The sequence below is a fragment of the Schistocerca gregaria genome, chromosome 6 (genome assembly GCF_023897955.1).
Source record: "Schistocerca gregaria isolate iqSchGreg1 chromosome 6, iqSchGreg1.2, whole genome shotgun sequence".
NCBI lineage: Eukaryota > Metazoa > Arthropoda > Insecta > Orthoptera > Acrididae > Schistocerca > Schistocerca gregaria.
This window is the reverse complement of record NC_064925.1, coordinates 489,009,736-489,034,441: the sequence shown is the minus strand read 5'-3', so window position 1 is coordinate 489,034,441 and position 24,706 is coordinate 489,009,736. Positions and strand designations below refer to the sequence as shown.

Sequence of the window (24,706 nt, the reverse complement as noted above, 5' to 3'; positions counted from 1 at the left end):
TCTGGGCAAGCATACAACCTATATAATTATGTGACTTATTGCTCTGTAGGGATTTAGTTGCACTCTGTCACCTTTTGGTCCAATTAACACAAAATTTACTTAGTGAGCAGAATAGTCAGTCAACCTATAAACATGAGAACCAGACAGTTACATGAAGTATACAGATGAAGAATTAATGAAATAATGATAAAAGAAAAATGTATCCCAAGAAGTAAATGATGTTGGCAAAATGCACTGAATTGAGTACCAATTTGCAGTATTTATTTAAAGTAAAGAAATCTCAAAGAAATTAGTAGCAACCTGTGGTCATTCAGTTCTATTACCAATAAGAGTGGCTCAACCACAGATGAAAATCAATAAAACGATGAGTAGCAAGCAGGGACACAGGCAATGTTCTGTATGCTATTTATTTTTAAGTGTTCATATCGGAAATAAGTTATCACAGTAATCACCAGTTACATACGAAAAGTTCTGTCCATACTCTTATAATATTATTAAAACCTTTCATTAATGAAAACTCTACCATTCACATACAGTCTTTAGAAGCTCAGTGTGATAACTCAAATTTACTCAAAGTCTGAAATGCTCAAATACTGAGCACTCTATAAACTTGGTGCACCCTGACCATAGTTTTCGGATTACAAAAATGTATTGCTTTCCTACAGCAACTCCTTAGTCTGTGAAAAATGTCAAACAGAAAATTCAACTCTCCAGAAAATTCTTGGCAGACCATTGCAGATCCAAGTGCATGCTAAAACTTTGCAAAAAAGAGCTATTACTTTTATTTATTTAAGAACATTCAGACACTTGGTAACTACCATCACATCTATGCCTAATGTGAATTTATATTCTATACCAGATTTTATATTATTATTGATGATGTAATTACTGAGTATTTTAAGATTTTATTCCTTTTGTTGTATGTGCATCTTTATATAGGCATAACACAAAATCCAGCAGTCAGTCAACACCCATCATTCAACACATTAAATTTTTATAACAAAGTTTTCACAGTGCAGTCACTATGCAAGGTTCATAATGGGTTTGTGCCATCACTATGAAACTTGGGCAATAATAAAAGCATGCATCAAAAGTGCAATAATTATTTTCATCTAATTATATAGGAATCTGACTGGATGATATAGCCAGAAAACAAAAACACAAGATAAGCAAAATTTCAGTCAAACCGAAGTATCTCTATAAACTGAAATAGTTGTATGACATCTCCAGCCTGTTGAGGCATCTAGTATTGTGAAAATACTGTTGTATACTAGAATGCTTGTGCAGTGACTGATGCAAATTTCTTTGAAAAAAAATTAAAACTATGTCTAAAGTCAGAGAAACATTTACATTGTCAAAAACTTACATTAGTTGACAAGAGTGAAGGTTATAACACACGGCCCGTTGGAGTGAGATCGCTGACAGCGAGGATGCTAGCAACGCTTACCCAACCTCCTTGTTCATAATGTTAGAACACTTAATTATTCTAATAGTTCCCTTATTTTCCATTGCTCTATCAATGACTCCTGAAGCATCCATGCTTCTTACAGATTGAGAGATTGGTCAGTTATTATTGAAATTCAGCTATTCACATTTTTCTGTGTCGCGTCAGTCACTCAAAATGTTCATGTTCTGACACACAATTGCTAATTGGTTTCCTGGTTTCACTAATATATGCTGTGGCCAACCTATCAGTTTTTTCAATAATAAAGTACACGATTACTTGTATCTAATTGTCCTTAATTATCTTCCAAGAAAACTGATAGGGGTTTTCTCTAACATCTGACATTACCTAATCATAAGATAACATTTAAAACATAAGGAAACTAAGTGTAACATAGTACTGCTCTACCAAAAAATTCTCACCACAAGCTTCAGAACATCATCGTGGACATTGCGGTGATGATTGCAGATAGCCCATGCTGATGAATGTGAGAATATAACAGGTGCTTTGGTCACATTCAATGCATCCAGCATTGTTTGGTGTGATACATGTGAGAGGTCTACCATCATGCCCAATCTATTCATCTCTTGTACAACCACCTATCAACAAAAGAACAATGACTCACACCACAAATAGAAAAACACTATACTTTGAAATCAGACAGATAGTATTTCAATTGGTGAACTTTAATGTTATTAAGAAAATGCCACATTTATCAGATTTACATAATTGGTGTTTTAATTTTACACTTAACTTCAGAATACCCTAGATGTGCATTAGAGAGAGAGCGAGAGAGAGAGAGAGAGAGAGAGAGAGAGTATATTTACACAATGCTTTATACAACATCAAATCCATTTGCATATACCCAAACACTGCAAATTTGTGACAGTATAAACTTATTTCTCAGAATATAACACTGATCACACACAATTCTTGAGATGGATTTCTAATTAACATAAAATTATGTAATTGTTTAATTATTCTATTTATATACTTTTATTATTTTTATATTAAAACAAAATTTCTCTTATTTTCACAGGGCATTTATATCAGTGTATATTTTATTTTGTCTGAATTTGTTGTGTTCATAAAATATATTAGAGGGCCTAATGAGAAATATTTTTTTATTTTTGCTTTGAACTCTACCAATGTTAAAGGTATAACAGTAATGGGAAGCATATCTGGCTACTCAATTCCTGCCCACAGTGGACTATTCAGATATACTATTAACCTGGGACTATTCATATAGCTTTTCTCTCAATGTTAGCACAGGCAAGAATTTATGAATGGTTATCATGTTCTGACCAACAAATCCACTCTTAATATCTACATATTAACTATAGCTGCAACACTAATTCTGCGAAATGAAACTCAGAAACACTTTCAGACTTAAGCATAACTGATGATTGACATAGTGTTTTCCTGTAACATGTTACACAGTCTTTCGTGTAACAGGATCTTTATGGTATTTATTTAACACTTTTATTGCAGATGTGAGAAAAATCTGTATAATATTTACACAGATAACTAACCAGTCAAGCACACTATAACAACTAATCTACATAGATGGGGCAATACTTGCTGCTTAAGCTGAAACATTTGAGATTGTTTAAATGAAAAGTGTCAATACCATTTCAACATCTTGATACTACAGACCAAACCTTATAATGCAAATAGCTACGCATTCTGGCTGATAAACATAGAAGCCAATGCTAAGTTGACCAAAATCTGGAACGGAGAGCTGCTGTCTCACCATATGCACCCAAGCCCCTGGAATTAAAAGACTGGCAGCCTCCCAATCTCTGCAGGTTTTTGTGTGGTCAGGAAATTCACTTTATGCTTGCAGAATAATAAACTGCTCAAAAAAATATTATGTAAAGTATAGATTGCTACTCATCAGGTAGTGGAGATGTTGAGTCATAGACATGCACAATAATTAGCTGAAAGCTTACTTGTTTAGCAGATATTTTTGTTGTGCCTGTCCGTGACTCAGCATCTCCACAATATAGCGAGTAGCATTTGACCATTTTTGTAATACTGTCATTATTCATTATTCCATCCCCGACTTTCTATTGTTTGAAACTGCTCAATAAAAGTTGTACACCTTGTACATGTCTGCAAATGTGTATGGACTTCAAGGATATCAGAGAAAGCCTCATTAAACTATAATAAATAACTGTACTGCAAAATAAAAGCAAAATAATAACCAAAATAAAGATATTCTGTTCAAAAATGCATCTCTGTGAAATCAAAATTAGTTGCTGCATAGCATTCATTGTCAAGCTGCCCCACCCTGTGCACTGTAACATGTCTGGATTCTCCTTGGCATACTGTCCAAAGTTGGTCTAAATGTTGCTGCTTAATTCTGTCCTTTCTTTGATGGCAGAACTCTTGGGGTCATCTACTGTATAAAGTAGGTTCTTGCAATGATTTGGTGAAAGCTTGAACTGGCCTCAAGCATGCCAAGTTACATTCATGTCAACAGACACTATATGTTATTCTGTTTAGTTGATTCCTGCCTCATGGTGGAAGGTGTTTACGAGATGAGCACAGTGCACTTTGGCTTTACTATTTTGAAAGACTAACCTCTCACTGAAATGTTGACTGTAGGGTTGGAGAATCCTGCATCACTTTTGCGCAACTCTCACTTTACCCTCGATAATGACGAGATGTGTCTGACACCTGTATATGACACCATCCCAAAACAAGACTGTTCAATGTACATTGTCGCTGGATGAATAAACTACTACTACTACTACTACTACTACTACTACTACTACTACTACTACATTCCTGGAAGAAGCTGAACACAGCCGATTTTATGGATGAAATGCTCAAATATGATGACTTTCTTAAGAGAGTATAATTTTTGGATGTATGACCAATTTCTTTGTGTAGTTTTCAACATACAGGCAGAGGTTTATCAAATGAACAGTACGAACAACACATTTAATACACATCACAACACACTTATATATTTCACTTTTGCAGCTAACTGTTCAATTCTTATGTTGATTCACAATATTACTTTAATGCTACACAATTATTCTAACTTTTCTGAAACTTTTCCTTTATTTATAGTCATTATTCTTTAAATGAAAAAGTCAATCAGCTGAATCAGTAATGGGGATATCTAAGATACTGAATTGTTCCTGTTACATAATTCATGGAAATTCTATAAAATGACTGAATTTCAAAAGTTATAATTATTGGAGGAAATTTAATACAAACTGTTATTCTAATTTTTGTGGAAGTGTCAAAACTCAAAAAAAATAGGAGTAAGTGTTCGAACACAAAGACATTCATGAACACGGAATACCAGATAACTACGAACTGTAAGAGATTACATCAGGTGAATATAATTAAACTTTCCCTTTTGACACATTATAACATGGAAACTAATTACTGTGCGAGTCCAAACTTGGTAGCATTAATTTCTAAAGTATGGAGTGAATGATTTCCATGCATCACAGCACCACCATCCAGTTCCAACTATAGCCATCAAGTGTTTTGATCAGTCATTGTGATTCATATCTCACACACCTGACCAGTCCAGTACACTTGTCGACACGTCAACAAAAGCAACAGGGCTTTATCGGTGAAGCTCTATTATCAAAACAACAGTAATGCTGTAATTGCACTTCAAGAATATCACTGGCTGAAAGGATTATGGGAGGGTACTCTGTCTCCACCTGCTGTGCAGAGCATGATGAAGAAGTTTGAATCCACTGGAGAACTGGAAGTCACTCCGGGAAGAGGCTGATGACTGGTTACACCACAGGTGGCTGATAAAATAGCTGTTGCTATGGCAGACAATGCTGTGTGTTAGGCAGCTGGCATGCTGTGTCATGACAGTTGAACATCCTGTGGTCCACTGTACAGAAAGTGCTTTGAACCATTCTCAAATGGTATCTGTAAAAGATCCATATCATACAGCAGCTTCACCACAGGACGCAGTACGACATGTTGACTTTGCTCTCCACTTTCTTGCAACGATTTAAATTGATGAAGGCTAGCCCTGGACCATACTATGGTCAGCTGAATCTCATTTTTCTCTGATAGGTGATGTGAACATACAGAATTGCGAGTGCAGAGATATTCACCTCCAGTCACTGCGCATGATGTTCCCCTGTATGGTGAATGTGTGAGCATATGTTGTGGCTCCACAGCTATGTTCATCATTGGCCCATTCGTTTTTGGAACAGGTTAGCACTCAAAGACCAAAGACGTGCAGTGTGACTGGCCACCACTGCTGTGATATGCTTCACCAGCATGTCATACCCACCCTACAGAAGAGAGACACATTGAGCTCAACAGTTTTCATGCAAGATGGGGCCCCACTGCACATTGCATGTGAAGTTCACCTCCTCCTCCAAAACACATTTGCAAACAACTGAATTATCAGCCGATCATTTCCAAATGCTTGGCTGGCACAGTCGCCTGACCTCACTCCCTGTGATTTCTAGTTGTGAGGCTATCTGAAGGACAAGGTTTACCAAGGGGACATTCACACATGTGCTGATCTGAAGTGCAGCAGATCAAGAGAGGTAGCCAGCATACCCTTGGACATGCTTCGTTCTGCTGTGCAGAATGCAATCCTGGGCTTTCAGACTCTTCCGTACACTGATGGGCACCACATTGAGCCCCTTTTGTAGCAGTAATGGTACTGATATGTAATGGTATGATCTACCATAGCAACATATTAAAAGTGTTTCAACTGAATTGATTCTGCATTATTTCTCTTTCCCATGTTCTTGACATTAATGCTACCAAGTTTGGTCCTCTTATAGTAATTAGTTTCTGTGGTTTAATTGTAACCACCCAATACTATCATTAGACAAGCAAGCACTCTAAAAATAAGGAAAATGATGGTAGGTCTTATGGAGGAGTCAGATAAGGGTCATTACAAAAACAGGATGCACTGAGTAAGATCAGAATAAGCATTATAATATTGACAAAGCATTGACAAGCATTATAATATTGAAAAAAAGGAAATGTAAGAATGTTCTTCACTGTCAGAAAGGAGACGATATTGGATGAATTATTTCAAGGAAACTCTGAGGAAATTTATGAACAGATAAAAACTAAAGTGAAAAATATCATATTTGAGGGGCTGAGTGTCAAAAAAAATATCTGCAATGTATGTATGGTCAGGTGACTGGATTAAATAAAGATAGCATATATATAAAAAAGAAATGTATTCAGTCAATGAATGATAAAACAAAAGAAACAAGATGACAATGTAATGGAAAAAATCAGTGGGGAGAAAAATAAGAACAGCAAAAAATGAAACTTGGGAAAGAACATACACCAATGTAAACAGTAGCTTAGGTTTTGGGAGAGTGAAAGAAATTCAGTCAGTATTAAAAGGACTCCATCAAGAGAGACAAGTCACCAGTTCTCCAACTGATGACACATGAAAGAAAAAGAACCACTATTTCCAAAAATTATCAAAAGAAGATCATGGAGACTGTTTTGACCAAGGAATAGCGGAAGAAAATAAACAAGAAAATTACATGATATAAATTTCAGAAAAGAAGGTGTTTTAAGTGCTACAAACAGGAAAGAATGGTACACCAGATGGACTAGGCAGTTTCAATACAGAGATTTTGAAATATGGTGTTCACAAACTTGAGAAAATAACCCAAACAACAAAATATTACAGTTGATGTAATACCTAAGGAAGTGAAGTTACATTAATTCAGTGCCATATTTATGTGAGGGGATTGCAAAATATTCTCATATTTTCGAGGAATTGGTGCTACAATGTCAAGAATAAAAAGGTTTGGTAAAGTAATAGGAAACAAACAGGGGGATAATTTTAGACCTTATCTAGACCACATTTTCAGTTTAAGACAAATTTTGTAAAAACAGAAAAATAAAAAAATATATTGCTTTAGCTTCCAGTGATTTAGCAAAAGCATATGATACTGTTCCAAGGAATCTGCTCTGAAAAGCATTATATTTCACAAATACAGAGGACCCTTAAATTAAAATAATACTAGAAACATTTGAAGATAAGACACACTGAACTAAATTCAGTATTATACTTTTGCAGGAACTTAGGTCATCACAGCGCAATATGGAGAGGGTGCAGATTACATGAGAGATCAGTTAGCAATAAACTAATAATAATAAAAAAATGGAATCTTAAGAGTAATTATAAAAAAAAACAGAATATCTTATCAATGACCTAGATGAACTGTACATAGCATTAAGTTTTATCATATCAATTGCTACGGCTATAAATTTGTTAAAAGACAATTCCATTTTCCACTTTGGCTCTTATACAATTAATGTCACTTATATTACATGATCAGCTGATTTCAACACTATCATTGAACATTGATGGGAACACAATCAAAAAGATCAGTAACTTTTGCTACATGGGATCTATTTTAAAAAAAAAAAAAAAAAAAAAAAAAAAAATGAGGGAAAACTGGATGTTGAAATTAATAAAGGAATTAATACTGGCTGGAAGATCATTGGGATGATCAACTCAGTTTTACAGAGCAGTTGTGTTACACATAGAACTAAAAGACTCATACCAAGCCAGTATTACATTATGTAGTCTCAAATGGAGCAATGACCTGGACAACTAATCAGAAACAGTTCAATAAGGTGAAGGTATAAATAGATGGCTCTTTGGAAAACATCAAGAAGAATCTCATGAAAAGAAAAACAAGGAACAATTGAATGTTAACAAAAACAGAAATGGAAGGAGGAATACGTGGCATGTCAGATAGATGGACATTGAAGCTCTAAGGACGTGTAAGAGAAAAGAGAAGACAGCAACCTATGACCATCTCGTTCCCAAATGTGCAGTTGATAATGAGAAGACTTGGTGCAGAAGAATACATTCAAGGTCAAAATATTTAGAGGAACTTCTTAAAAAGAGAGAGTTTAATAACTTTTTGCACCTAAAGAGTTGTTTTGCAAGGGATTGAGATGGGATGCTGCAGGGAATTTAGCCAATTAGCCAATTGACTCAGTTGAGAGGGAGACTTGTCTGGATGAAATTTCCTATGGTGAATATATAGGGTCAACTAAGAAGATTGTAATTGACTCCTAACTTTTATTTAGAATTTTAACTACAGAAATGATTGCACTAGCAGACATGCTTCCACACTAGTAGTCAAGTCATCCTGCAGGGACACTGAATGTTGATCACCATTCTGTCTGCTTCACGAAAACAACCTATAAAATCTAGGGCCAGCAGGATCTTGAGGCTAATTAACTTCTTCACAGCAACTCCAGCCTATGACTCTGGCTTCATCCATTGATGACTGTTTCTCACCGATTTCCACATCTAACCTTATTACTGACTGCTTCCCAGCTGTTTCTAGATGCTCGGTCCTACAGTTTTGTTTCATTTTCCCATTCACCCTGAAATGACACAATGACAAGTGGTTTCTCATGGTCTTATTGGTTACCCTGATTTGTTGTTCCTCACAGGCTGAGTGGAAGGGATATGGGTCTCATTAGCTTCTCATAATGTAGTTTGCACCCTCTCTCTTTCTCTCTTACACACACACACACACACACACACAAACAAACAAACAAACAAACAAACAAACAAACAACCAACCCCCCCCCCCCCCCTCCGACAGCTGTCCAAAGCTTATCCTTTTTTACCTAAGGATCTTCCTTCATTAATTCTGTCACATCACTTGCACCTTAACTTGTTAATAACCTTGCCTCAATTATTCTATCATGTTATTCATTTCTTTACTGTCTAAGGATCTTCCCTTATTAAATCTGTCACATCACTTATTTACAGGACCCCTCTGTATGGTTGTGCCTGTGGCTCTATGGTGAGGTGTTCTGAGGAAATTTCTAAAATGCTCAAACTCTGTCTTTACTTTAGTTGCTTCCAGTACTGTTTACAGGAATTGGCTTTTCATTGCGGATGCAACAGCTTGTATGCTAATATAAGAAAATTTCCGAGTTACTGATATGGTGGAGGAGAAAAATGTTTATATTGAAAAACTTCAGTTAATAACAACAGCAACAACAATAATAATAATAATAATTGCTGCTATAGCATTTTTTCAAGATATAGGTATTGTAATGTAACAGACTGATATGTATAACATTTGGTCGACAGGACATCCACAACTGAGCATTGTGGAATCAGATCATGAACCACTTCAGTTTTGACTAGTTTTATTAGTTCAGTCATGATTTTTAGGTGCCACCCCCCTCCCACTTTTGACTCCTATACTTCCACCTGTGCTGCTTTTTGCTATTAACTGTCATCATCATCATCATCATCATATGTATCAATTGGGTCAAGTTGAATACACATAAAAACATCTTTGTGCAACTATTTATACTATATAAATACCAAAATGGTCCAGAGCATACACAAATGTTGGAAGAAGTAAACTCTTGATGCCACTGGGGAATCGTCTGTTAGGACACTCAGACACTCATTTACAACATGGCTCACTGAATGGCATTTACTGTCAGCTGTCAGTTAAAAAGGCATGTTTTACTTGCACATACCTTCTCCACTCTGGTATCAGAATCGGAATCAGAATTTTATTGTTTCACAATGTACAAGTTAAATCATTGATTTTGTATACAGGAGACTTGTCCACTTATAACTATGATAAATTATACATGGAATACAATATTTTTTGTATAATCACAATAAAATCTGAATATTATTTTTATTATTGTTTTTATCCTGCTCAGGTGGTCAGATCATTAAAAAATTCATCAACAGAATAATAACATTTCTGCACCAGGGTGCTATACAATTCTCTTTTCACTGTCTCATTTTGGACCTTTCTAAAATTTGTGTCTTTCAGTTTATTGTATACTTTCATTACCATATATTGTGCAGTCTGTGCAAAAAGATTAAGCCTTTGTGTAGGCAGCATGAAACTTTCTTTGTTTCTAGTTTCGTAACTATGCTGGAAATTATTTGATAAAAAGAGTTTAGGGTTATTACTTGTGAAAAGAATCATTTCATACAGATACAATGAGGGAACACTCAGTATGTTAAGATCTCTAAATAATGGCTGACAGGATTATTTTGGATTTGCACTGCATATGTTTCTGATAATTTTTTCTGCAATGTTAATATTTTTGTCATGTTGCTAGTATTCCCTCAGAAGACAATACCGTATCTCACTAGTGACTTAAAGTAACTATGGTATACTACTTTTTTGTGTCTATACTAGTGACATTGGCTACGACTGTCATAGCAAATGCCAGGCTGTTTAGTTTAATTTTTAGATAATCTATTCAGATTCAGATTCAGATTCTTTATTGGTCATTCAGCATTATTACATGCAATAGACTTCGTCAGTTCACTTAACCTAATATTTTTATTAAATATATTTAACATATTTAACTTAAGTTGATATTGGGTATTTCTAAAAATTCTTCTATTGAATAGAATGGGTTCATTAACAAGAAGCTGTGTAGCTTTTCCTTAAATAATTTGATTGGCATGCTTGTGGCATATTTGTACAATTTGTTATATATTTTAATTGACATGTACTTATGGCTATTGTTTGTTTTTGCTAATCTATTCTGTGGCAAGATCAGAGAAGTACAGTTTCTTGTATTGTAGTCATGTCTGATTCATTACACTTAAATTAGGTAGTTCCGCAAGTATGAAGTTAACACTATCAAGAATATATAGATTAATAACTGTTAAAATTCTATATTTAATGAACAATGGTTTACAATGTGTCCTATTATCTACCTTTGCTATTACTCTGATTGCTTTCTTCTGGATCACCAAAATTTCATTTATTTTTTTGCTATTTCCCCAGAGTGTTAGCCCATACCTTAAAACAGACTGAAAAAAAGCAAAGTACGCTGTCCTTACCTATTCCGATGCCACACAGAACATCAGCCTCTTCAACAGGTATATAACTCTTGACAGCCTAACTGCTATGTGTTCTGCATGAGAGTCCCATGTTAGTTTGTTGTCCAGGATTATACCTAAAAATTTTGCACTTTGTTTTTCTATTTTTGTAGTCTTTGATAGACTGAACCACATGTTCTGGGTCTTTGTCTCATTTAATAGTAGCCCATTTGCATTAAACCATGATGTTGCATTTTCTTTTGCCAAATTCATACTGCTTACAAGTTTATCAAAATCATGGTTTACAGACAGCAGAGTTGTATCATCTGCATACATATATGTCTTTACAATAATATTTGCCGGTAGGTCATTTATATGTATGAGGAATAGAAGTGGTCCTAATTTAGATCCCTGTGGCACTCCGTGTTGAACCTCAAGTGTGTTTGACACATTACTTCCTGAGCTTACCACTTGCTTCCTATTATTAAGGTATGATTTGACGAGTTTTAAACTTTTGCCACATATTCCATAATATTCGAGTTTAGAGAGTAAAACAGAGTGGTCAACACAGTCAAAGGCCTTGCTCAGGTCACATAAGGTTACCTATATGTGAGCCTGGTCCTCAAATGCTGCTAAAATGTCACTCACTAAGAGTTCTATGGCATGTATGGTTGACCTTTCTTTCCTGTAACCAAACTGTGATGTACTCAGCATATCGTTTAGTTCTAGGTACTCATAGATCTGCTGATACATTAATGTGTGAGGACCGTGGTAGGTTTTGTCCAATTGCATTCCTAAGAATTTAACATGCTCTGCTTCATTTAGCTCCTTGCTTCTGTGCATAATGTGAATATCATTTACTCGAGACTGTTATTTGTTAAGCTGTACCCACAACTCACAGGTGATGAAAGCCAGGAACTTTAACAGATGGGTTGTCAGTAAATTCATGATTTTAGGTTTCCACAGCTTGCCACTCACATTTCCATTCAGTATTGTGATTGAAATCAGTGGAGAGCATTTGGACTCTTTCATGTGCTGGTCTTCTGTATCTGAAATGTTTCTTGGCAGTGAGAGTAAATCTTCATGAAGAACTTTATGACAAGGTTGCAGAGAGCTGCCTTTAAATGAAGGGGAGCTCGATAGATGTTCAGTAGTATTGGCAGCCAGCATGTATGTGTAGATGTAACTGTGGAATTAATGGTTCTCATAGCTGCATTAAAATGATTTTCTACTTTCTTCATATGAGTGCTGCAGAGACAAACTGGTATGTAATAATTTGCTGCAGAGCATACCGATGCAAGGGATGCTCCATGAAGAACTGATGTATTTGCTCCTCGTGTGCTAATTGCCAGCTTCCTCATCTGGTTCACTCATACCTGTACCATCTTAGCTTTGTTGGAGAGGTGTTTACAATATGTGAGTCTTTTGTCTAATGTGACACACTTGGGTACACTGACAATGCCAAAAGGACCAAACAGTGGGGTCATCTTTGTTGATGCTAGGTGGTTAGACAGGTGGAAAAGACATACTTCCATTATGGAAACATTAGGGCTAAGTCACCATGTCTGCTTAAATTCATAAAGTTTAGTAGGGCGTTTGTCAAGTGTTCTTCACATACAGAGAGATCTTCACTCTGATTTCATACTGCAAGGTCATCTGCATGTTGGAATTTCCAGCAGGTCAAGTTTGGCAGGTCTGCTGTGGACAGATTGGATAACACTGGAGCAAGAACAGAGTCTTCAGGCAATCCATCATTCAGTACATGCCATCTGCAGTTGTGTTAAACTATCAAGCAAATTTTAATGAGAATCTTGTGGAGAAATCATTTGAGTTATAAAACTGTATATTGTGAGTTTTAACAAATAAATAAACACTAATCTGATTATTAAAAAGTTACATAAGTGGCTGCAACCTCAATCACATGTCTCCATTTGCGGCAAGTTGAAAAAGAGAGAACAGCAGAACACAAGAAACTGCACAATTTCATTCCACTTCTAATTTCTATTCTACAACAAATTAATGAATTGCATATTTCTGAAATTATGTTCACACTGTTCTCAGCTAATATCCATATAACCATACTTTATTAGTCTTAACCTGGCACCAACCATAGCAGACAACATGTCTGTCCTCTGAGGCTTCTGAACCAGCTCTAGTCTTACAGCTGAACCATCCAAATTAGGCAGGATCCGAAGATCACCAAAGTGGTTCATCTGCCTTTTTGTTTAGCAGTTGTTTATTATTCTGGTGGGTATTAATACTTGTGAAATAACAAAATGATATTACGCTATCGAGGGAGAGATGATTTAATTTGAAATACAAGTAAATCAACTGTTTATTTTGTATAATATTAATAAGGGACGATTATCATTTTGGTGCCCCACTTCCGAATGCAGCAGCTAATTGTGGAGAAGGACCACAATTTAGGCAGTCTTTCTCATGATACCCTTACCAAACCAATAATCTGTCATTGTAACCTTACATCACATAATGTCATCTTGCCACTTCTGCCTTCAAAACTGCTCTAAGAAGAGCTTTGTGTACCTGAATATGACAGCTGTGAAGTCAGAAATATTACAAGTTCAGTTTAGTTCATGCTCAGTTTTGACATACTGTTTGTTCAGTCTGATTGTTAAGGAAATTTTTTGTAACAGAGAAGCAACAAGTAAAGAAACTGTAGATAATCAAGAATGTAAAAGTAAGTTTTGCTGTGTAAAAAGTAATTTATAACATCATAAGAATGTCACAGTAAAAAAAAAAATCCATTTGCGAGTTTGTCACAACTTAAATCATAAATATGATTAAATCTTCTTGGGCTTCCTGTACTGAAATTCCATGATGTTTTGATGAGAATGACACTCACAGAAATGCTGTGGAACTTGAACACAGCCCCAGATGGAAGCCCAAGAAGATTTTGTCAGCACTATATATGGGAAAGTCTAAACTTACTTTTAAGTTATACCTGTTCACCAAATTTATTAATCTATTGAAGTTAACATCTTGTATGTTTTGAGGGCAACATGTAGGGCAGGGGTCAGCCTTAAATTCTGTTTTCTGTTCATCATGATTTCCTACAAGATTTGGTGCTGGATGTGTTCTTGTTCTTGGCATACATAAATGATTACCTGAGACAAAGAGTGTGACGTTTGCTAAAAGTTACTTTGAAAATGCAGGAATAATTAGTGAATCACCCTAAGTATTAGAAAAAACTTGTCAACTTTTGATGCTATAGACTTAGTAGTCAAACACATACGTCAAGTGTTTGAGGATAAAGGATTTGCTCAAGTCACCTTTTTTGATCTAAGTAAGACTTTTGGCTGTGTAGAGCATAAAATACTCCTAGGAAAAAATGGAGTACTTTGGTATTTGTGGTGACAGCCCTAAACTATTGAAATCATACCTACAGGATTGCAAGCAAGCTGTTTGTGTAGGTAAAGAAAAGTACAGTACTGAATTAGTTAAAATAGGTGTACCACAGGGATCTATACTGGGGCCTCTTATGTTCTAATAATGTTTAATGATCTGCCATCATTCATTGAGTCCATGACAGTTCTATATGCAGATGATACAATTATCCTTCATTGTAATAATGATTTCAGTAGCCTCAAGGCTTATGTTGCTGAGACAATGGCTCAACTATGCTATTGGTTTAAAGTAAATGGCTTCCAAATGATTTTTAGTCTAAAAGACAAGCCTCCATCAGATTATCCTAGCTGCATTAGTTTTTAATATATATATATATATATATATATATATATATATATATATATATATATATATATATATATATATAAGATTCCAAGACTTACCAAGCGGGAAAGCACCGGCAGACAGGCACAATGGGCACAATGAACAAAACAAACACACACACACACACACACACACACACACACACACACACACACACACACACACACACAGACACAGACACACAGACAGAATTACTAGCTTTCGCAACCAATGCTTGCTTTTTCAGGAAGGAGAGGGAAAGACGAAATGATGTGGGTTTTAAGGGAAAGGTTAAGGAGACATTCCAATCCTTGGAGCGGAAAGACTTACCTAAGGGGGGAAAAAAAGGACAGGTATATTTTGTAGTATTAATGACATGCCTCTTGTTTTGTTTGAATTAACAGTTATATTGCATTATATGCCTGACATTGTCTATTGCTGTAATGGCCGAATTATGATAAAATTACTACTACTACTATTATCATCATCATCATCATCATCATCATCTTTCCTTTCTCAGACGTTATGTCTGCTTAAAAATGGAAAGTGACGCGGACCTTGATCAAGCGTGACTTCCTTTTAACTGTACAACTGTACGGTATATGTTACATGGCATTTAGGAACTTTTGGGTAATTGAACATGTATCAATAATTACAGATTTCTGTAGTTTATATATATATTAAAATTAAAAACAAAGATTCCAAGACTTACCAAGCGGGAAAGCGCCGGCAGACAGGCACATGAACAAAACACACAAACACACACACAGAATTACTAGCTTTCGCAACCGATGGTTGCTTCTTCAGGAAGGAGAGGGAAAGACAAAAGGATGTGGGTTTTAAGGGAGAGGGTAAGGAGTCATTCCAATCCCGGGAGCGGAAAGACTTCCCTTAGGGGAAAAAAAGGACAGGTGTACACTCGCACACATTTGGCAGATGGATATGTGTGTGTGTGCGCGAGTGTACACCTGTCCTTTTTTTCCCCTAAGGGAAGTCTTTCCGCTCCCGGGATTGGAATGACTCCTTACCCTCTCCCTTAAAACCCACATCCTTTCGTCTTTCCCTCTCCTTCCTGAAGAAGCAACCATCGGTTGTGAAAGCTAGTAATTCTGTGTGTGTGTTTGTGTGTTTTGTTCATGTGCCTGTCTGCCGGCGCTTACCCGCTTGGTAAGTCTTGGAATCTTTGTTTTTAATATATTTTTCCCATGTGGAAGTTTCTTTCTATTTTATATATATATATAATGTCCACCAATACATCAACACAATACAGCTATATATATATATATATATATATATATATATATATATATATATATATATATATATATATATATATATATATATATATATATATATATATATATATTTGAATGTAGCTGTATTGCGTTGATGTATTGGTGGACATTGTGTGGTATGACTCCTGTAGTTGATAGTATAACTGGTTTAATGTCAACTTCATCCTGATGCCACATGTCCTTGACTTCCTCAGCCAGTTGGATGTATTTTTCAATTTTTTCCTCCTGTTTTCTTCTGTATATTTGTTGTATTGGGTATGGATATTTCGTTTAGTTGTGTTTATTGAGTATGGTGAGTATGATGTCAGGTTTGTTATGTGTTGGTGTTTTATGGTTCTGTTCCAGTATAATTTGTATTCATCATTCTCCAGTACATTTTGTGGTGCATACATGTGTACGCGCGAACGTGTTGTTTTATTAGTTTATGTTGTATGGCAAGGTGTTGATGTATTATTTTTGCTACATTGTCATGTCTTCTGGGGTATTCTGTATTTGCTAGTATTGTACATCAGCCTGTGATGTGATCTACTGTTTTTATTTGTTGTTTGCAAAGTCTGCATTTATCTGTTGTGGTATTGGGATCTTTAATAATATGCTTGCTGTAATATCTGGTGTTTATTTTTGGTCCTGTATTTCAATCATGAATCCTTCCATCTCACTGTATATATTGCCTTTTCATAGGCATGTGTTGGATGCATCTTGATCGATGTGTGGCTATGTTAGATGATACGGGTGCTTGCCATGCAGTTTTCTTTTTCCAATTTACTTTCTTCGTATCTGTTGTAGAAGTGGTTATGAAATTGCAATGGTGTAGCCGATGTATTTATATGGGTGATTGCTTTGTGTATTTTGCTAGTTTCTGCTTGTTCTAGAAAGAATTTTCTTAAATTGTCTACCACTCCATAATGTAGGTTTTTTATGTCGATAAATCCCCTTCGTCCTTCCTTTCTGTTTAATGTGAATCTTTCTGTTGCTGAATGTATATGATGTATTCTGTATTTGTGGCATTGCGTGTTGAGTTCTTCTAGTTCTGTGTTACTACATTTCACTACTCCAAATGAATTGGTCAATATCGGTATAGCATAAGTATTTATAGCTTTTGTCTTGTTTCTTGCTGTCAATTCTGGTTTCAGTATTTTTTTTAGTCTATGTCTTTATTTTTCTTTTAGTTGTTCTTTAATACTTGTATTATCTATTCCTATTTTTTGTCTGTATCCTAGATATTTATAGGTATCTGTTTTTTCCATCGCTTCTATGCAGTCGCTGTGGTTAACCAATATGTAATCTTCTTGTTTAGTGTCTTTTCCCTTGAGTATGCTATTTTTCTTACAATGGTCTGTTCCAAAAGCCATATTTATATCATTGCTGAATACTTCTGTTATCTTTAGTAATTGGTTGAGTTGTTGATGCCAATAGTTTTAGATCATCCATGTATAGCAAATGTGTGATTTTGTGTGGGTATGTTCCAGTAATATTGTATCCATAATTTGTATTATTTAGCATGTTGGATAGTGGGTTCAGAGCAAGGCAGGACCAGAAAGGACTTAATGAGTCTCCTTGGTATATTCCACGCTTAATCTGTATTGGCTGTGATGTGATATTATTTGAATTTGTTTGGATATTAAGTGTGGTTTTCCAATTTTTCATTACTATGAGAATCAGAATCAGAATTTTTATTATCCCATAACGTACGAAGTCAAATCACAGATCTGATGTACTGGGGACTCGTCAATATTACATTTACATTACAATTTCAATTTGTATATACAGTTTTACAAAAACAACATATCAACACTCCAGTTTACATGTATCACAAAGTAATATAGAACAGCAGTGTTTACGTAGTAAACATATTTTTAAAATCATTTATTTTACACAAAACTGCTAAGCTTAATTTACAGGTGATGTTTCCTTGCTCAGACTTCCACATCATCATTCATAAATTCTTCTATGGAGTAATAACATTTCTCCACTAGTAACTTGTGCAGGTTTGGTTTCAGTTGCCCTAGCTCCATGCTGTTTATTTGTTTCTTTTTTAGCATGTTGTAGATTTTCATGCCCATATATTCTGGGGTTTGTGCATATAACTTTAATCTATAAGTAGGAAGCATGAAGTTTGTCTTATTCCTAGTGCTGTATTGATGCTTAAAATTGTTGTCTGTGAATAACGTAGGGTTACTGTATACAAAAATAATCAGTTCATAGATGTACAAACAGGGGCACTTAATATGTTTAGATTTCTTAATAGTGGGCGGCAAGATTATTTTGGTCTTGCATTACACATATTTCTAACAATTGATTTTTGTAATTTTAATATTCTAATGATTTTGCTTGTATTACCCCAAAAGATAATGCCATACCTTATAAAAGCTTCAAAATAGCTGTGATAAACTACTTTTCTTTTCTCCATGCTAGTTGAGTATGACAAAATCTTCATAGCAAAGGTCAGGCTGTTTAACTTGTTTGCCAAGTATTCTATATGTGAAGACCAGGATAAATTTTGGTCCAAATGTATTCCTAAGAATTTAACACAATCTGATTCTTTCAGTTCCTGGTTTCTGCAGGCAATATGAATTTCATTTATTTTACAGTTTTTAGTTTTAAACTGTAGTAAATGTGTTTTTCCAATATTCAATTTTAACCCATTTAGTTGGAACCAGTTTTCTAAACTGTCTAGTAGATTTGTGACAGTTGCGGGAATTTGTTCTGAGTGATTGCTTTCGATAAGGGCAGACGTATCATCAGCGAATAAAACTGAGTGTGAATTTATGTTTAGTGGCAAGTCATTTATGTAAAGTAAGAATAAAATTGGACCCAGAATAGAGCCTTGTGGAATGCCTTGTGAAATAATCATCATTCAGAGAAGAAATTTCCCTTGCTTGATAATATAACTACTCTGTTTTCTCTTTGTGAGATATGACCAGAACCACTCTAAAACACGACCTCCAATTCCGTATTTTTCCATTTTATACAGGAGCAATTGATGGTTTACACAATCAAATGCTTTTGTGAGGTCACAGAACAATCCTGCAACTTTGCTAGACTTGTCTAAGGCAGAACAAATTTTTTTCACAAACTCATTTATGGCGTCTACTGTGTTTTTGCCTTTCTGAAAGCCGTATTGATTATCTGACAGTATGTTTGATTTTTCTATAAATTTTTTTATTTGTAGTACTACCACTTTTTCAAATATTTTTGAGAAAATTGGGAGAATAGAAATTGGGTGGTAGTTCCCCATATCTTCTCTTGAGCCTTTTTTGAACAAAGGTTTTACCTCTGTATGCTTCAGGGCGTCTGGAAAGTGGCCTTCTTCGAGTGATTTATTGATTATTGAGGAAAGGGGGTGAGCTATTATATTGGCAGCTGATTTAACTACTTTAGTAGGTATGCCATCCCACCCTGTGGAATTTTTGTTTTTGAGCTGCAATATAGTGTTCTCTACATCTTTGGCTGAAATTGTTTTAAATTTGTTAAAGCATTCTTCTGCCTTCTGACCTAGTTTTACTTTTTTGGTATAACCATCTACATCTGCAACTGATTTTGATACATTTATAAAAAAATTGTTAAATGATTCTGAAATCAGAGGAGGATTTGTTATAGTTTTATTTCCCACCTTAATTTTGGAGATCACTTTGCTGTTAGTTCTCATCCCCAGTTCTGATTTTACGACAGACCAGACTGCCTTTGATTTGTTTTCATGAGCCAAGATGTATGTATTATTTACCATTTCTTTTGCAGCTTTCACTACCCTTTTAAATAAGCCTTTATACCGTTTGACATAATTTATGAAAACAAAGTCTTTGTTATATTTCAACTCCTTGTACAGTTGTCTTTTCTTCCAACTGGATATTTTTAGGAACTGTATCAATTTAGGATCTACTTTGTATATTTCCAATATTTGTAGTAAACATGAGTGGGGTACACTATCAAAAGCTTTTTGGTAATCAATGTATGCGTAGTGTAGCGACCTTTGTTTAGTTTTAGCTTGATATGTTACCTCTGCATCTATAATCAGTTGCTCTTTACATCCGTGTGCTCTTTTGCAACAGCCTTTTTGTTCTTCATTTATAATTTTGTTCTGTGTTGTATGTGTCATTAATTTCTGTGTAATCACTGAAGTTAATATTTTGTATATTGTTGGTAGGCATGTTATGGGGTGGTATTTAGCTGGGTTTGCTGTGTCTGCTTGATCTTTATATGAAACCTAAGTTATTCCATGTGTAAGTGTATCAGGGAATGTGTATGGGTCTGCAATGTAACTGTTAAATAATTTAGTTAGATGTGAATGTGTTGAGGTTAACTTCTTTAGCCAGAAATTTGCTATTTTATCTTTTCCAGGGGCTTTCCAATTGTGAGTAGAATTAATTGCTTTGGCGACTTAATGTTGCAAAATTATCACTTCAGGCATTTGTGGTATCATCTTGTATGTGTCTGTTTCTGCTTCTATCCACCATGCATGTCTTATGTTGTACCGGGTTTGACCATATGTTGCTCCAGATGTGTTCCACGTCTGTTATGTTTGGTGGATTGTCTATTTTAATGTGTGTGGTATCTATTGTCTGGTAAAATTTCTTTTGGTTTGTGTTGAATGTTTGGTTTTGATTTTCTTCTATTTTCACTTTTTTGTATCTTCTAAGTCGTTTGGTCAATGCTTGTAATTTCTGCTTCTTTTCATCTAATTGCTCTACCGCTTCTTGTTGTGAGATTTTACCTAGCCTTTTTTGTTTTTGTTTTTTTTTCTTCTGACATTTCATGTCTTATAAATTGTGTTAGCTGTCCAATGTCTTTTCTCAGTTTTTCTATTCTGATCTGTAGCCTGTGTTGCCATACTGGTTTTGTGGGTTTCTTCTGTGTGTTGGTTGGTTCTGATCTCTGCCTAGTGAGTATATTTAGTGTAGTGAGTGCTCCTATATAAAACAGTAGTTGTAACTCTTCCATAGTTGTGTTTTCATTTATTTTGTTGTGTATGATTTTGTTGATAGTTTTTATTATTGTTTCGACTTGTGGGTTATTTGGCGGTCTATGCAAGAATGGTCTAATGTCTGTATTTGCGTCTTTGTATTCTATATATGTCAGCTGAAATTTTTCTTCTATATTTAACATGTGTGTCACTTCGTGTTCTATTTGTACTTGTTCTGGTGGCAGTCTTAAGATTTCGTTTTCCTTTGATTGTTTAATTGGTGTGTGTTGTTCTCTGTTTGCTCTGGGATGTGAGAGTCCATTACTGTATTTTCCTCTTCTTCTGATTGCACATTATTCTGTTCCAGTATTTGTTATACTTGTTGTTTGATGTTTTCTAATTCTGACTGGGGTATCCTGTTATTTTTGATCATTACACAGATCTGATCAGCTAATCGTTGTTCTGTTAAAATTTTTAATTCTGGGTATCTGGTAATAAATGTTGTGTATACTTATGATATGTATCCAGTTGTGTTGGTTCCTAGGTTTGTTGCTTGGTAATAACAGAACATGAGGTGTCGATTAACTTCATCTGACCATCTCATCCTCTGTCTTTGTTTTCCTTCTAGGGTGGTTGCAGGAAGCATATCATGCAAAACACCTCTATTTGGATTTAAATCATTTTCCAGTTGGCTAGCAGTGTCGTTACCATTGTGGGCGGGCATAGGGTTCAAGCGTCGTCCCTGACCATGACGGTGCTTGTCCGAGGCTTCTTTAGTTGTGTCCTGAACCAACTAATCACACTAAAAGGGGGGTTAGCCCTATTAGTGGTTTGTTCTTTTCATCGCCTTTTTCGACTGGCAGAACATACCGGAGGCCTATTCATTTCCCGGGCCTCCACGGGGATTATTATTATTTCTTTCCTTTCTCTGACATTATGTCTGGTTAAAAATGGAAAGTGATGCAGACCTTGATCAAGCATGAGTTCCTTTTAACTGTATGGTTTATGTTACATGGCATTTAGGAACTTTCGGGTAATTGAACATGTATCAATAATTACAGTTTTCTGTAGTTGTATATATATGTTTGGATGTAGCTGTACTGCGTTGATGTACTGGTGGATATTGTGTGGTACGACTCCTGTAGTTGACAGTATAATTGGTGCAACGTCAACTTTATCCTGATGCCACATGTCCTTGACTTCCTCAGCCAGTTGGATGTATTTTTCAATTTTTTCTCCTGTTTTATTCTGTATATTTGTTGTATTGGGTATGGATATTTCGATTATCATCATCATCATCATCATCATCATCATCTTTGATGGTACTTATTTTTCTTCTGATGTACATAAATATGCAAGTAATGCCTGCAGGGTCTGTCTATGTCTATTGAGGTATAACTTGACTTGTTCCACATCCCTGAATGCTCTCCTTCATTATGGGCATTGCAGAACTCAATATGTGAATGAATGAATGAATGAATGAATGAATGAATGAAAAAAACTGTCAGGATCAATTGGTGCTTTCAGTATTTCTAGGAATATACTTTCATGATGATATTGTTCAATGCTGAATACAGAGATACACAATCACAAGTAGTATTTAACTACTACTTAATTTATTGTTCATTGAATAATTTGTAGTACCATTGACTTCATTGTGAACACAACTGGTATTTATTTAGATGAGTGGCACTCTTAAATTAAGACTGTAATGTGATAGTGAGAAAATTAAATACTCCAAATATGAAATATATTATGTTAATAATAAGGAATAACCAGCCTTTACAACAGAAAGTAAACATGTTTAGTATCTGCAATTAAAATTTCAGTATGACCAACTTTCCTTCTGTCACTATACCTCAGGCAGTAGGTTTAAGTAGGACTATGATTTCATATCTTCCTTTATTCATGCTTCTACACAGTCAGGCAATGTTTTATAGATGCAGTGAGAACAGTTTAAATTTATGTGTAAGTCTCTTACCTTCCCAAAATCTGTTAAACCTTTTACTGTGAGAACTTCTTTGTCTTCAGGAGATGCTGTAGCCCTGTAAAAGATAGAGAAGTTCCTAAGTGTAGTACAAGTTTATATGCCAACTAGCTCTGCAGATGATGATGAAATTGATTAATGTATGATGAGATAAAAGAAATCATTTAGATAGTGAAGGGAGATGAAAATTTAATAGTCATGGGTGACTGGAATTCGAGAGTAGGAAAAGGGAGAGAAGGAAACATAGTAGGTGAATATGGATTGGGGCTAAGAAATGAAAGAGGAAGCTGCCTGGTAGAGTTTTGCACAGAGCGTAACTTAATCATAGCTAACACTTGGTTCAAGAATCATGAAAGAAGGTTTTACACATGGGAGAATCCTGGAGATACTAGAAGGTATCAGATAGATTATATAATGGTAAGACAGAAATTTAGGAACCAGGTTTTAAATTGTAAGACATTTCCAGGGGCAGATGTGGACTCTGACCACAATCTATTATGGTAGTTATGAAGAGCAATTATGTGAAAAAATGAATTAAGTGTGTGGGAAACTGAAACCACCAACAAAAGCTCTTTTTAATGTGTGCAAGATGCTGCCCAAAACATTTGAGAATTTCATTGTAAGAATCAGGAAACTATACTTATATCCTAATGTCCTGTCACCTTGGGTATGTAAGCAACAATCCCAGCGTTGTTCCCATTTTCGGAAGCACTCCTGGAAATTCGCAGCATGAAGAGTGTTCAAGACTCTTTTGTGATTCCATTTGGATGTCTTTAACTGGATCAAAATGTCACCCTTTCAATGCGATTTTCATCTTTGGGAACAGGTAAAAGTCACACAAGGCTAGGTCTGGTGGGTATGGAGGTCAGGGTATTGCTGCCAAGTCTCTTTTTCCACAACTCTGGCTGTTTGCACCAAACATTTTCCCTCGGTCACCTCAAAACCTTGCACTAAAACAGCCTATCGACAGTGTGACCAGGTGGAGCAAACTCCTTTAACGCAAAAAATTATTAGTGACTTCATGTTAGTGTGAACGTGTCGAGCCTTTCTTGACCTTGGAGATGATGGCACTTTCCACTGTGATGATTGATGCTTTGTTTCAAGGTCATAACCATACAACCAAGAACCATCCCCTGTTATGACTCAGGATATGATACAGTTTTAAACATGGCTATTTCTCTGCAACAGTATACTAGTTTCAACATAGGTTTATACAGCCAACTGGTTCTAAATTACCGTTTGGTACACTGAACTAGGTTTAACATCTACTGCGGGCATCTCACATCAGAATGAAATTTTCATAAAATCTAAAATTACATAGTGAAAAAGTACTGGCCTGGATTCAAAGCAGATGTGCTCAAGTCGAAAATAAAATAAAAATATCCCAATCTAATTTAACGGAAATGTAAATCATACAAAACACTTATTCAATCAATTGTTGAATACTGCTTGTCAGCCAGGGACTTTCATTAGGTAGGATTAATACATGAGACTAAAAAGGTCAAAAATAAACAAACAAATAAAT

General features: G+C 35.4%; 1 protein-coding gene across 1 annotated transcript in view; it reads right to left on the bottom strand.

Moving 5' to 3' along the window:
* The window catches only part of LOC126278507 (dipeptidase 1-like), a 439,923-nt gene that overhangs the window by 16,749 nt on the left and 398,468 nt on the right, over nt 1–24,706 (bottom strand). Inside the window, exons 6-7 of the mRNA XM_049978668.1 lie at nt 23,176–23,239; nt 1,867–2,043 (exon numbers count right to left, since the gene is read on the bottom strand). Of these exons, the coding sequence (XP_049834625.1) occupies nt 1,867–2,043; nt 23,176–23,239 (241 nt within the window). The remainder of the gene's footprint in view (nt 1–1,866; nt 2,044–23,175; nt 23,240–24,706) is intronic.